This window comes from Dicentrarchus labrax, unplaced genomic scaffold, assembly GCF_905237075.1.
Source record: "Dicentrarchus labrax unplaced genomic scaffold, dlabrax2021, whole genome shotgun sequence".
NCBI classification, from domain to species: Eukaryota; Metazoa; Chordata; class Actinopteri; family Moronidae; genus Dicentrarchus; species Dicentrarchus labrax.
Window position 1 is genome coordinate 19,367,975 of NW_026136724.1, and position 15,292 is coordinate 19,383,266.

At 37.8% G+C, this 15,292-nt stretch overlaps 1 protein-coding gene across 2 annotated transcripts; it reads left to right on the forward strand.

Annotated features, from left to right (window-relative positions):
* Positions 1-1,906: 1,906 nt before the first annotated feature.
* Positions 1,907-12,129, forward strand: mdm2 (MDM2 proto-oncogene). 2 transcript variants are annotated; one of them, XM_051392670.1, is made up of 13 exons: positions 1,907-2,048; positions 4,198-4,235; positions 5,870-5,937; positions 6,553-6,627; positions 6,752-6,885; positions 7,031-7,080; positions 7,259-7,317; positions 7,714-7,801; positions 7,900-8,093; positions 8,201-8,344; positions 9,087-9,158; positions 9,263-9,440; positions 9,849-12,129. In XM_051392670.1, the coding sequence occupies exons 3-13, from the start codon at positions 5,887-5,889 to the stop codon at positions 10,349-10,351; spliced, it is 1,548 nt and encodes a 515-aa protein (XP_051248630.1). In that variant the 5' UTR covers positions 1,907-2,048; positions 4,198-4,235; positions 5,870-5,886; the 3' UTR covers positions 10,352-12,129. The 2 variants fall into 2 exon arrangements, with proteins under 2 accessions (XP_051248630.1, XP_051248631.1); XM_051392671.1 differs by having other exon boundaries at positions 8,201-8,332.
* The last annotated feature ends 3,163 nt before the right edge of the window (positions 12,130-15,292 follow it).

Here is a 15,292-nt window from a genome sequence, read left to right on the forward strand (position 1 = left end):
CAATTCTCTCACTGAACAACAGAAAGTGTATAAACAGATATAAAGGGGAAAGAAACTGTTCAATTGTAAAGATGTGTTGATATTCATTTATTATAACATTTGTTGAGACTGTTAATCAAGATATGAAACAGTTAACAAAGAAAAAGGGAAACTCAAACTGCTGCTACACTTTATTTTTCTAAAGTTAAACACTTGATTCTATTTTTTAACTTAGCAGAGGATGTGGAAGCAGGAGCTGCTGACCCAGAGCATGTGGCGAATAAAGCAGAGGAACTTATTGAAGTTCTTGGAGTTATTTCCGCATTTTCTGACCAAGATATTGACCACAGAGTGACTGCAGATTTAGAAGAAGTAGTCCAATAGCGCCACCTAGTGTATTGAAATGTGTTCACTAGCTCTGCATCGATCCATTATCTGGAATTGATTGGTAACCAATCAGTTAGGATCCGCCTTCACAGTTTGATGGGTGAGTTTGACAGATTAAAGTAATTCATGAAGCACTGCAACACAGGACCATGAAATAATTAAATAAACAGTGAAATAATTATATATGTATTTTACATAAAATGAATCGGTATTTGAATGAATTAATGACACATTTAAGTAGTTATTTAATGGTGTATTTATTTATTTAATTAATTGTGGGACTTTTAGTCCTCCATAGTGTGAGAGCCCGAGTTAGTTTATTGTTTTAATGTCTGTGTTCTTCACTGCGAATCGATGTGATCAGTGTTGGATGTCTGATGTCTGCATTTCAAAGTCACACAGTAAAACCAGGATTGACACTATTCGCATTATATAATAATATAATAATATATAATAATATAATTTTAAAAAAGAAAATAAAAAAATAAACACACATAATAGACGTGAAGCACCCAGTACCATTACACAAAGTAACACAAAGACAGACCCTCGTCCCATCAGAGCAACCAAATATTGACAAACTACACTCTTTAACTTTAAAACATTTATTTCATTTTGTTTGGAAAACCAGTTAAATATGTCACTCCAAAAGTTACCTACTATTGGACAGAGTCAGAATAAGTGTGATATTGATCCTCCGGGAGAACCCCATCAATCACACAGGGAAGAAACTGATTATCTAGTATTGATAGAACAGACTGTTATAACAAAACAAGACATGAGTAAAGCACTGTAGTAAATACCGTAACAATTCAAAACAGAAATCTGTTTTACTTTTTGCATTAGCCTGGCAACCATGATGTGTGAACTACTGTACAGTACATAAGTTTAAATAAGTTGTGTAGTGTATAATACAACAAGATAAAAAATAATATGTAGTAGTTTTTGTTGATTTTGGTGACATTTAAACTGGATTCAATAAATCCAATCCAATCCAATCCAACTTTATTTGTTAAGCACTTTAAAACAACCAAAGTTGACCAAAGTGCTGTACAGGAGGATAAATAAGACATCATAAATAAAAGACATAACAGCTCACATGAGGCGCAAAATAACATATAATACAACAATAAAATGAAAAGACATAAATAAAAATAATAACCATGCAATAACAAGCAATCAAAAAGTAAAAATAACAAATACAAAAAATAAATCAAGTAAATAAAGTCGACATCTTACTAGGTGTCAAAGGCCACAGAGAAGAGATGGGTTTTAAGACCGGTTTTAAAAACAGACCCTAACCCTAACCCTAACCCTAAAGGCATTAACATGTTTACCGTGTGAATACAGGCCGTGTAATGGCCTATAAATAAACATAAATTAATACACTTAAAGTATTTAAATATTTTGGTGAATTTCCTACAGTTTGCCACTTAAAGTGATCTAAATAGAGAAAGAAAAAGAAGGTTGATTAGTGATTATCACAGGTTATCAGCCACTGGAGCTCCGCATGCAGTGTCACCGTTCGGCCAGTAGGGGCGCCACATGAAGCGAACAGCATAGACTCTACATAGAGGAGCAACCGAGCAATAAACAGATCGGCTATAAGTAGTTCAACTGTCCGGTAAACCGGCAGATACACGTTGTTTGTGGATATTATTTAATCAAGAGTGACTGAAAAGGTACGTAAATGATGGTTAAAGTTTCTTACAGCAGTGTTTGGCGCTGTGGCGAGAGCAGAAGTTAGTCGGTTGGTTAGCAACGTGCTAGTAGGCCGCGGAGCCTCGGGTTTTCTTGGCCGAGCTGCACCGAGGAGCGGCGACGTAGCAGCCGTTAGCCTGCTCCCCTGTCTGTTAACGTTGTTTTAACGCTTTAAAAAAATATATATATTTAAATTAAGCTGGAAACTAACATTCAGAGTGATTACAGGCTTTTTATGGTGATACAGTGTCTCTCTACGTGAGGTAACGTTAGCCTAGCTGGCGTTAAGTTTGTGTAAGTCCGGTAACTAACTCACATTAAACTGTTGTTGCACATCTGCTTTTGCATTTAATTCTGCGAAGTTAAATCTGAAATTATTCGTGTTAGTGTTTGGAATAAACCTACGTGAAGGCAGAAAGTGAGTGCTGTGTTTTTAGCATACAAGGAAGCTACGATGCGGTTTGTTTTTGTTTTGTTGTTGTTGTTGTTGTTGTTGTTATATTATCATAAGCGTGACATAAAGCTTTAACATTTAGCTTTTAAGTTATAAAAGAGATAGAAAGCAAGCACAATATTAAATCAGCAAACTTCATTCATCCAGAGGCTGCACAATGTGTGTTTAACCTCCTGCGGTGAAAGTTTCACTGTTGTTTTTTTCTTCAGTTTCTACTCATCAATCGTCCACTGGTGCACGTTTTAGTTTGTAGTGAAAGTAATCCAGACATGGTGATAGACCTGAGTCTGCCTTCATCTGGTCTGTTTGTGTAGTACAACGTCAGGAGGAGGAGGAGGAGGAGGAGGAGGAGGAGGAGAGGAGGGAGAGCGGGACATGTCCGGGCATATTTTCACTGCATGTGTTGTAACTGTTGAGCAGCAGCTGACTCATGCTGTTTGTCAGCTGTTTGCCCCCCCCAACCTCTCTGCACACTCACTCAGACCTCTGCCCAGACATATTTACACACTCAAGGACCAAACAGGGCCAAACCGGGCCGAGCAGGGCTAACCAGCAGCACGGGTTGAGTCTGGACAGGTTGTGTGCAGATCCTATAGAGAAAAGAAAACCTGCCTCTTTTGCTGTAAACTTGAGAATTAAATGAGGATTTTAATGGAAATATTAGTTTGTTTTTTTTAATCCAAGTGTGCGATATTACTCCTGATTTATAGTTTAATTTGTTTTTGAAGCATATTATTGGTTCCAACAGGTGGCTGTTGTATTTTTGCTTTTAATTTTGAATTATAAAACGAGTCAAAATGTGATTAAATCTGTTGTTGTTCATGATTTTGTTGGTTTTCATCGGTCTCTCACACACAGCCTCCAGGGTCAGGGTTACTCTGCTCTGTACCTGAACCCAGTCAGTCTGTCTGCTGCTGATTGTAGGTTACAGGGTTATTTACTGCCTCCATGTTGACAGGAAAACAATTAAATTATGTAGAAATGTACACAGAAACTCAGAACTAATTTCACTTTATGATAATATGATTATATATTTGATGAAAGCTCCTTTTTGTTTCTGTGAGATATTTACTGTCTTCCCTTTTAATATGTCCCCATAATAATCTAAAATACAACATTTAAACTGTATATGTATATTAAATAAGTAAGTTTTTAAGCTTTTAGAAAAGAAAACAAGAATGTTTTTAATTTTTTGGGGAGGAACAAATTTAATTTGATGGGCTGATTTGGGGAAATTACGTCAGGTCGGACTTTTATCCACTTCCCCTAAAAGCCTGAGGACAGTCCTGCTGCAGGGACATACTCAGGCCAGGCCAGGCCAGTGGTCCCAGCCATGGTTTAGCCCAGTTTGTCCCTGGTTACCAGAGGTTAGTGTCATTGTGGTTAGCATGGGTTTCTAAATTTGACAGTGATGAGTCATCCTGGACTAGTCCTGGCATGTCTAACAGGAGAGAGCTGTGTGATTCAATCAGCTGGTACAGTCAGTTTAAACGAGAACATACAACAAACTGTTGCTGACTCAGCCCTGACTGGCCCTGTTGGGCCCTGATAGGCCCCAAGCTAGGCTAGGCCGGGCCACAGTCTGGTCTAGTCTTGACATGTCTGAGCAGGTCTATAAGAGACTACAACTCTTCTCTGCTCCACTCTGACTGCACTTTATCTGTTTTTTTGCACAGGATGGACTGCTGATACTTTTTACTCTGTATATATACTGGTAAGTCTTTTATTTTTCATTTATATTCAACAACACTGCACACAATGAATGTATAAATGAGTATAAACTGAGAAAATAGGTGGTTTTATATTAGTGGAGCACTAAACTTTCAATGATTTATGTGTAACTTTATCTTCATTTATGTTTAAAACCAAATAAGTTGCCTAGAAAATTGTGAAATGACACATTTAAATGAATTATTGTGTCAAAAACACAAACATTTTGAATTAACCATCATAGACAACTGAATTAAACATTAAATATTCAGCTTTGAGAAGCAGAATCCAGTGTTTGTTATCTGTTTCTGCATTTTTACTTCCTAAAGAGGACTTAAATGATTAATTATCAGAATAGTTGCTGATATGTTGTGGTAAAGGTAATTCATTATATATATTATTTATATTTTACAGCCCTGTAATCAAACTAATTTAATAATAGTAAATTAGATTTGAAGTGCCTCCATGTAACCCACTGACACTTCATATAGAGAAAAACAAAGGTTAGTTAAAACACTGAGTATATGATATATAAACATGAATATAATATAATATAATGTTTGATGAAACTGTTTCAGAGACTTGTTGCTTCTACTTTGTGGTTATTTGTGAGGCTGTAGTTAGTTTGTGGTACTGGTGACTTGTATTGGTATTATATGTTTTATACAAATATCCAATTTATTTTGGCTAAATTATTAGAAACATAGTATAAATCACCACAAACCACAAAACTACTACTACCTACAACTATGTATAAAGTCAAACTGAATCTGAGTTGGTGACCAGACCTGTTGTTGTTGTTGTTGTTGTTGTTGTTGTGAATTAATTGAATTAGACTTTAATGGTATCTGATCAGTGTATTTAACATTAATCAGGATGACTGAACATTAATCAGGCTGCCACTAATAACTGTTGAGCTTCTGCCTACAGAAGGTGATGAGACATCTTTGGGTCCATCCCAGCTCCACACTGACTGACTCATCCTAGGCTTGCAACCATTGGTGGATTAATCAATCAGCTGTCAACTGTTAAATTAATTATTGCCAACTATTTGGATAACTGATGAATCATTTTTTAAAAGGAAAATAATCCAAATTCTCTGTTTTCACCCTCTCAAATGTGAATATGTTTGAGTTGTGTGGACTTGGGGAAACTGTTTATCAACATTGGATTAATCAGGAATACAGAGAAAGAGAGACGTGGATAATGAGAAGAATAATCAGGCTCTAGATTCAGTTGCTTTAGAGTTTCCCCTCATCAACGTTTTTAAACTAACGGAACAAAAATGACTGTTTAATGTGGAAGTTGACGCTCACGGGAAGGTATCACCCACCTCTGCCGTTACCCTTCCTGTCCACCACTAATGGCAGCCGGCTGGTGAACATAGAGGACCATTTAGGTGCTAAAGAACAGGATATTTGTGTTAGGGAAAAACAAAACAAAGCTAAAAGGAGCCAGAAATATCACTGCTGGGTGTGTAAACAGGCGGCTGTTCACCAAAACAACTTTACAAAGAACAGAAGAAATGTCTGACTTTGTGTCCCTAGTGGTTTTCCAGACTTTAATACTTTGGAAACAGGTTTTAAAATGTATTTTATGTGGTAATATATAATCACTAATGACCCCGTTTGTGTGCAGGATCGATCAGCTTCACTATGTCAGCTGACGGGGAACTTAACACCGACGGCGCTGACGACAACAAATTGGTGAGTTGCAGCTGGTTTACTGACAGAAACCCTCGTTGTGATGAAGAACCATTAAAATACTCGGACACACAAGCATCTCTTATTCCAGAGGATTTATTTATTGCTGCCAGCGAGAGCCTGTAGTTGAACCTCTTACAGACACAGAGAGGAGCAAAGTACTTCTTCTGGGAATTTAACCTTTCCAAATAACTCCATAGTTTCACAACAAGGCTTAAAATGTCTTGAAAATTGATTGGATTAATGAATTAATGTTATATTCTTGTCTACAAAACAAAACCAACATGGAACCAATGCTGATTTTCATTCACATCCTTTTGTCTTTTCTTCTCCAGTATAGATTTTACATTGCATTAATAATGTTTTTTAAATCTAAAGCATTAACCTGTTGTAACTCCATTATGTTTGGGCAGCACATAAGCATTTTAATCACAACAATTTCCATCACATTTCCCCCCTTCTGACTATTTTATAATCTCTTCCATTTGTGGTGGTAAAATGTAGTTATTGATTAAGCTACCATCCAGAATCATCACCATCTTTCTCAAGTTGAACGTATTGTCGTATTGGTTACTGCTGGTTAAAGATGTTTAATGTTTCCTGTTTGTGTGTGTTTAGGTCCGACCGAAGGTAGAGTTCGGTACTTTACTGCAACATGCAGGAGCTACTAAAGATGTTTTCACCATGAAGGAGGTACAGTAATATAGTAAATTAAGTTTCCTGTATGTTTTAATGCTTCATTCAGCCACAGCTGTGTAGTCTGGTGTTTGCATTCCCCCCCCCCATGATGCATCTGTGACGGTCTCCCCCCCTGCAGGTGATGTTCTACCTCGGTCAGTACATCATCCAGAAGCAGCTGTACGACCAGAAGCAGCAGCACATCGTCCACTGCTCCCAGGATGCACTGGGGAGGGTGCTGGGAGTCGACAGCTTCTCTGTTAAGGAGCCACGGTGAGATTCAGATTCATTATCACTGTTTGTCTCCACAAGAACAGTTTCTGAAAGGGACCTTTCTGTCAGTAAAGCATCACATTTTGTACTTTAAATATTAAAAAAAGACCTTTTATGTTGCAACTAAAATATGTTTATGTTTCAGAGTTCTGTTTGCTATGATCACCAAGAACCTGGTGGCTGTGAAGAGCCAAGGTAGGACTGCTTTCTTTCTCTAATGTCAAACTGATGACAGGAAACATGTCAATGCAAATATGGCTGAAGCCTTGATTCAGATCTTCTCCTCATTGTCCTCCTCACCTTGTTCTCCTGCCAACTGATTCAGACAAAACTAAAAGGTCGTTCTCTCTCTCTCTCTCTCTCTCACTCTCAGAGTCATCGCCAAGCTTGAGTGAAACACACAGTAACAGCCAGACAGATAGAGGGACGGAGGTAAGATACCCACATTCAGTGACTTATAATAGCTGCCTTTTGACCACATGATACACACACTACTTTTATGTTCACTTTATGACAGATTTTTAGATTTAAATGTCCTGTGAGTAATCAAAAAAGGGGAGCAATAGGTTGACAAAAACTGTTAAAGAATGCACAAAGTAATACTAATGATGGAAACTCAAGAACAGCAGCAAATACAGGAATAATAGTAATAGTTGTTTTTTTTAATAACTGAAACTTGATCAATTACTTTTTTACACCAAGTAACACTTAAGAGCACGTAAAACATTATTGTCCTACACAGGATAGAGTGGACAAATGAAATTCAAGGAAGAAGATTTAAGACTGAATTTTAGTTCCAGATCTGAATGTGTGTTTTTGTGTTTTTAGGATGCAGATTCAGAAAGTCGCTCTTCATCGCCGGATAGGAGGAGAACGCGAAGGAGAAGGAGGAGGAGCTGCCGGAGCAGTGACCCAGGTGAGTCTTCCCTCCGAGGCGCCGCCACATCTTTTTAAAGCTCATAGACAAACCTGTGATATTGTGGCCTTAAACTCCACCCGCCCCGGTCTCCTCAGGCCCCTCCCACAGTGTAGAGAACGACGAAGATGAGGAGGAGTCAGAAGAGGGAGAGGAAGGAGAGGGAAGGAAGAGGAGAAGGTCAGACAGCTACTCCCTGACCTTTGACGAGAGCCTGTCCTGGTGTGTGATTGGTGGACTGGGAAGTGGGCGGGACAGACACAGCAGCCAATCATCCGACTCACACAGCACAGTGAGTGTTATCCTCCAACATAACAAACACACACACTGTCTTTTGTTTGATTGATCCAGGATTGTTGTATTGGTTTATAATGCGTGCTGTGTGTGTGTGTGTTTTAGTCTGGGAGGTCAGAGGTCACGATTGCACCCTCAGACTCAGACAGCGACAACTTCAGCGTCGAATTTGAGGTGGAGTCCATCGCGTCTGACGACTACAACGAAGACGATGCCTCTCTGTCCGCAGATGACCAGGTAAACACCAAAGTAATGACGACATTCTGTATTCTTATTAATATATCCAACCCTGAATGTATCTGTTAACGACTATATGTTCTTCCTCCGTTATAATCCAGAAACTTTTACTCAGTGAGCCACACTGGTGACACACACTGTAGTTGAGTCACACTCACATACACCGTCCTACTGCCCCAAATACTCACTGCAGCACCAAATGTGGATTAATCCGCTGCCTAAAATAACCAAGAACTTGCTCTAAGTCCTCCTGTTTGTTTGACAAATACAGTAAAGAGCTGTTTTAGGAAATTACTGGATGTTTTTCTACAAATGAAACGATATATTTGTGCTGTTAGGGGACCAATGGGCTTGGAGCTGGAGGCCACAGACAGGAAGTCAAAGTGTTGAGAGGCGGACTAACACATTGTTGGTTTAGGTCTTTGTGTTTGTTGATGATGAGAAATGTATTAGGCAATGAGAATTTCAGTCATATCTCAATAAGATGGCATTTAGGGCTGCAGTTAACAATTATTAGAAGATTATCCATCATTTTCCTGATTCATCGATTAGTTGTTTGGTTCAGAAAACAGTGAAAATGCTGATGTCCCAAAGCCCAAGGTGATGTCCTCAAATGTCTCGTTCTGTCCACAACCCGAAGACCTTCTTCTTAAAAAAACAAATGACTCAGAATGATATATTAGAATAATTGATTAATTGACTAATTGTTTCAGCGCTAACTGTACCAAAACCCTGTCTGTCTGTCTGTCTCCAGGTATACGAGGTCACCATCTTTGAGGAAGAGGATGAGGACTCCTTTGACGAAGACACAGAGATCACTGAGGCTGTGAGTCTAAACACACACACACACACACACACACACACACACACACACAGACACACTGTTGTATAGGTCTAACTGTGTGTTGTCTCTCTCTCTCTCTCTCTCAGGACTACTGGAGGTGTGTCAAGTGTGACGAGCTGAACCCCCCCCTCCCCAGAAATTGTCTCCGCTGTTGGACGCTGCGTCACGATTGGCTGCCCGAGGATATAACGAAGTCGGCCTGCTCCAGCCCTAAAGCCCTGCCCCCAAAGCCAACCGACCAATCAGCAGCCACAGAAGCTTCAGGTAGGTTTTAAGTCCCGAACCTCGGAGTCAGGACCGGGGTTGTACTGATGGTTTCTTAATCCTTAACATTTAAACCCAGTGTATTACGTGATTTTTGGTTTATATGATATTAACAAGCAGGATTAAAACTTACTGTGCTGTTAAAGCTTTGTGGGTCCTGGTCTATACGTAGTCTCCGGCTTATTAGGACTCTTGACTTTGACTTAAAAGCTACCAAAGTTAAGGTTTCACACTTACACATGTGAAGGTTTTTGTTTGGTAACAGGAACAAAGTTAAATGAAACATTTAGATTATTATATTTTGATTATGTGATTTGTTAAATATTGATTAGTATTGTGATCATTTCCAACGTTCAGCTCTTTTGCACTACTGATGATTGATTTACTGATTGGTTGTGTCTCCTGAAGGTTCCGACAACGAGGAGAACGAAGGAGTCGACGTTCCAGACGGGAAAAGAGCAAGAACTCCTCTCCTCTCGCAGTGCCTGTCTGACTCGGCGCTCTCCGTTCCCGACTCCACCTCCTCCGCTCCCAACTCCCAGGATCTCCTGTCATCCTCGCAGCCTTCCTCCTCCTCCTTCTCCCAGCAGAAGCTCTGGACTCCCGACTCCCAGCCCTCCTCCTCCTCCATCGACTCCCAGGAGCTTCTCCCGTCTTCCCCGACCGATCCGCCTCCCCCCGCGGTCCCCGAGCTGGAGCGCAGCGTGTCGGCGGAGTGGCGGCTGCCGGACTCGTGCCTGGACCCCTGTCTCATCTGTCAGTCCCGGCCGAAGAACGGCTGCATCGTCCACGGACGGACCGGACACCTCATGTCCTGCTACGTCTGTGCGAGGAAGCTGAAGAAGAGGAACAAGCTGTGTCCGGTCTGCAGGCTGCCTATCCAGTCTGTCGTCCTCACCTACCTCAGCTGAGACACCCCGTCTGTCCTCACCCTCCACCTGTCCTCACCTACCTCAGCTGAGTTCACTAAACTTAACAATAACCATAGAACTACGTTGAATTATCACCAAATAAAAGTTCAGTGTCGTGTCAAGTCTCAGTCTCTCTCTGTGGGAAGCTGGTAAGGCTCGACATTAGTCTCTATTCTGTCAACAAACTCCCGAAAAGACCAAAACCAACAATGTTAGTGGTAGTTTTTTAAGCAGGGCTGCAACTAACCATCATTTTAATCATCACTTAATTTACCTAATTCATCTTTTTGTCTATAATCGTTAAATATAAGAGCACAAGGTGAAGTCCTACAGTGATATAAAACAGACAAGCAGCAAAACGTTGTGTATATGAGAAGCTGCAGTTACTAAATGTTCAGCATTTTGGCTTTAAAAAGTAAAACAGGAGGAGAATGTGTTTTTTTTTTTCGGGGACTATTTTCAGCGGCGGATGAATCCACATTTGGTGTTCTGGTGATATTTGGTGCAGCGGGACAGTGAACGTGCGATTGAGTCACAATAAACTACGTGGTGTGTTAATGCTAATGAAGGAACATGTCACCCAGGAATAGTTTTTGGACCACAATGGATATATCTGATGGTTGGTTTTGGTCTTTTTTTTAATGGGATTTGTTGATTTAAAGGTAAAATATTACCTTTTATCATTATATTTTTAATTATGCTTAAACCTCAAAACCATTAAATTAGTTTTCATTCCAAAAACAGACAATCTGCCCTCAACTTCACGATGAAATCTTCCTGTTTTCCATCCTACCCAGAGTCAGAAGAGATGAGAAATATCTCTTTATCAAACACAACAGATGCTTAATGACTGGAAGCAGAGGGAAACTGCAAGCTCCATTTTATAAGCGTGCAATTATAACTTTTTGATCATTTCTGCCATTTTCTCATCTACATTTGGGTTTAAAAAAAAACATATCAGGACTCGCCAAAATGTCGGATTGTTCCTTTTTAACTTTTAAGTCTTGTCCTATCATCTGGTAACGCTGTAAAGTAGTGGCGTTTTATTTCATGGGTCTATAATTTCTTACGACATTTCCTGGAAAGGATTCTGTAATTTTATACGAAATTATATGAAAAAAAAAAAAGTAAATGTCCAGCAAAATTTCAAAAAAAGAGATGAATTTATTTGAATTATTTATTTCTAAGCATAGCAATTAAACACTTTTTTTTTTTCTCCTTTTATAATGAGTAACAGATGACATAGTTCTTTCCAGGAGTGTTTTTGTACATTAAGAAATTATTAAAAAGAATTATGGACCCATGAAATAAAGCTTTACCCTTTTTATATTTTACAGGTTGTAATTTCCAAATCACTTAAAGTTGTGCTGAAAGAAGCATGTCATTTGGTATTATTTATAGTAACTGCATTGAGAGAGAGAAACACATTAATTTATTATTAGACAATGTATTTTGTATGCTAGCCCTGCTGTGCACTGACTACAACATTCGCCAGGTTAAACGAGCAATCAATTATCTCTCGTCCATATAATTAATACCAAATGACATTCTTTCCAGGAAACTTTTAAAGAGTTGGAAATGAATAAACCGAAGTGTTACCTGAACATCTTTTATTATTTATTATAAGTTTATTTAAGATGCTCAAGTTTATTTAAGCGGACACTTTTCTGGGAGCTCTTTAAATAATAAGATGGATATATAAGATATATCTAATTTCTGATATTTCCTGTTTGCAATTGTCTGTGAATTAGCAGTAATAAAAAAATAACTTCTGTTAACATGAGTGTGTCATTTATTCTGAACTCAGAGTCTTTGTATCAATTTAGAAAAATAATATATTTATATATTATAGTTTTTCTCTCCTGCATGAAGTAACGACCCTGTATGTTAATTTTATGGTCACCAATTTAATTATATCCACCTATTTTCTGACATACCGTATTTTAGCATAGCGGACAGGTCTAAATACTACAATACCCATAAGCCTTTTAACTGTTTTTCCTAAAACCGCCAGAGCTCCGACCGTTAGCTATGCACGTCACATAATTCTGAAGTCTGTGATTGGATCATTTACAGCTTGTTGCCGAAATGTACCTTGGGAGTTGTAGTGTGTACCTCAAAAAGTTTATATGAACACAAGTTTACCTTCCACGCTTTATTGAATTATTTTCTAATGGTGTTTGTAATAGTTTCTACTTTGCAACTCTGGATTTCAACACAATTAACCATTTAAAAAAAAACAAAAAACAATTGGACCAAATACTAAAAAAATATATAAAATATGGAAACATACATGTTTTATTATCTCACGACTTTAGAGCTTTAAATGCAATAAACTTTCTGTCAAACTCTAACATTTCTTAATAAATAGTACCATCCCTTTGCTGCTTGGAGATTGGCCTCCACAGTGTGTAACTTTAATGAGTATCTATTACCAGAAATTGAATATAATCTGCATATTTATGTTTTTATTAGCGTAAAATCACCTGAAAATAAAGAATTGTTGTAGTTTTCTTACCTTAGAATGAGCTTTGTATATATCTACAGATGCCACGGGTCACCTGGGTACATGAAGGCCACCATGTTTCTACAGTAGCCCAGAACAGACAAACGTTTCAGACACAACAGTATATTGTATTTCATGAGCTTATAATATATCATATGTCTCATAAATCAATCAATTTGTAAAGTAACTTGTTACTAGCAGATAATTGTAATGGAGTAGAAGAAAGTACACTTTCCCTCTGAAGTATATTGAAGAATAAAGAATGAAAATACTGAACATTTTTACTATTATTTGAATTAATGTACTTTCCACTACTGATGTAAAACACTTACTCATAAAGAGCTGTCTTTAAAATGCAGATCTTTCATATTTCCTGTTATAAAAATACATCACAACATAATATATAAGATATATTTCTTTGCAACATTTAATAAACAAATGTAAACTTTGAATCAGAGGAAGAAACTTATTTAAATGTGTCTATACTGCCTCTTTCTGGAAAGAAAAGTCCAATCCATTCAGTTTCATTAAACTATTTATATCCATCAAATAGTTCAGTCAAACAGAATTAAAGTTTAAAAGTGCAATTCATAATTAAGACCACAGGGAGGCAGTGTTGTAATATATTTATCTCTATATAATGTGTTAGAAACTGGCTGATAATTACATTTAAAAAGTTTAGTCATTGTCAAGATTTAATGGAGTAAAAACTAATATTGACACATCAAATTTAAATACACAGTTAAGAGTAAATCAGTGTCAGTATGAGTTTTATTAGTTTAAAAACACACAGTTGTTGCATTGACAGAGACAAACCTTTCTTGCCACAGACGCTTTGAAGTTTTGCTAATTAAACACAAAGAACTGATAATTGTGATTCAAAACAAGCAAATATTCATTAATAATATATTTTCCTCGTGGAGTTAACCCGGTGCAATTTATCCTTGAATCATCCGTGAATCATAAACAGGAGGCTCCTCTGCGGCCGTTGTGTGTCCTCGCCTCAGGCGGTCTGCGGTGTATCGACATGTTTATCAGTTAAACATAATTTCTCTGCTGTGAAACATCCTGATGGACTTCCTCTCATGCAGGAATAGTTGAGAAACTGAAATCTGATGAAACCACCAAAGCCCTTTTGTCCGTTTTTTGTTAGTTTAACAGCATTTAAATGATCGGATTATAAAGTAAAGCCGGTCTCAGCTATGAATAACGAAGATGTCTTAAAACTTTTTGAGAGATACTTATTCACCTTGCTGAGAGTTAGACGAGATGATCGATATCACACTCACATGTGTTTGTTAAGCATCAAAGCTAGAGTCAGGAGCCAATTAGCGTAGCTTAGCATGAAGAAATACAACCGCATAATGTTTTAATGCGTTTTTACATTTGCGTACAGATAAATCAGTTGAGACAAATTGGGTTAATTAGCGAGCTTTAGTTTTTCCTAGATGTATTTTTAAACTTTGGACAGAGCTATTGGCTGTTTCCCTTTACTTCCAGTGTTTATGCTAAGCTAAGCTAATGGTTAGCAGCTTTGATGTTTAAACCGAATCTAACCCCAGTAGACCTTTTTCACAGCAGCCATTTTGACATGAAAGAGTAAGGTAAACACAGGTGTTAACAATGATACTAATTCCTTACTTTAATTAGTATCATTGGTTACGCTACGTAACCTTTGGAATAAGATAAAAAAAACTGATGTAGAAACATATTTAAAGTCAAAGATCATGTGTTTATCCATCATCATGTGCTTGTGGACTCGATATCCAGGGGCAGATCTAGAGAAATATTCACGGGGTGGCATATATATATATAATCTGATTTAATCACAAAACATTCACATTTTCTTCATATTTGCCCCAACTGAAGATGTTTCGACTCAAAAACATTGGGTAGAAATATCTAAAGATGGTGTTAGAAATCAAGAAATTGGTTTATTTCTGACATTTTTCCAAATACATGTCTTTTAGCATTAAACCTAAGAACTTATTTTCAAATTAATCCAAATTAATGTGTTAAATTTGACACCAAAATGGGATCATAACAGCAACAGCAGAAGAATGAAAGACACCAGAACAATAAAAGAACATTTTTCTTTTTGTATAAACATCTTTTATTGGATATTTGGACTTCCTGGATCTGGATTTTCTGCCCACTTCTCCACTTCCTCAGAAGAGTCACCGATTTGGGCTCCAGTCCAGACCATTTTGGGGTCCTGGTTACTGGTAGTGTCTTGTTTCTCTCTGCAAAGTCTACACTTGGTCCAGTCCATCCAAACCTTTTGTTTCCTACAATGATGTTACAAGAATAAACAATGGGAAGGTTGTATTCGATGTACAAACTGTTATACAATGGTATAAACACATTTAACCCCTTGTGATGTCGGTTAAAACATCAGTACCAGTGGTCGATTCTTCTTTATAACATTCAAAAAT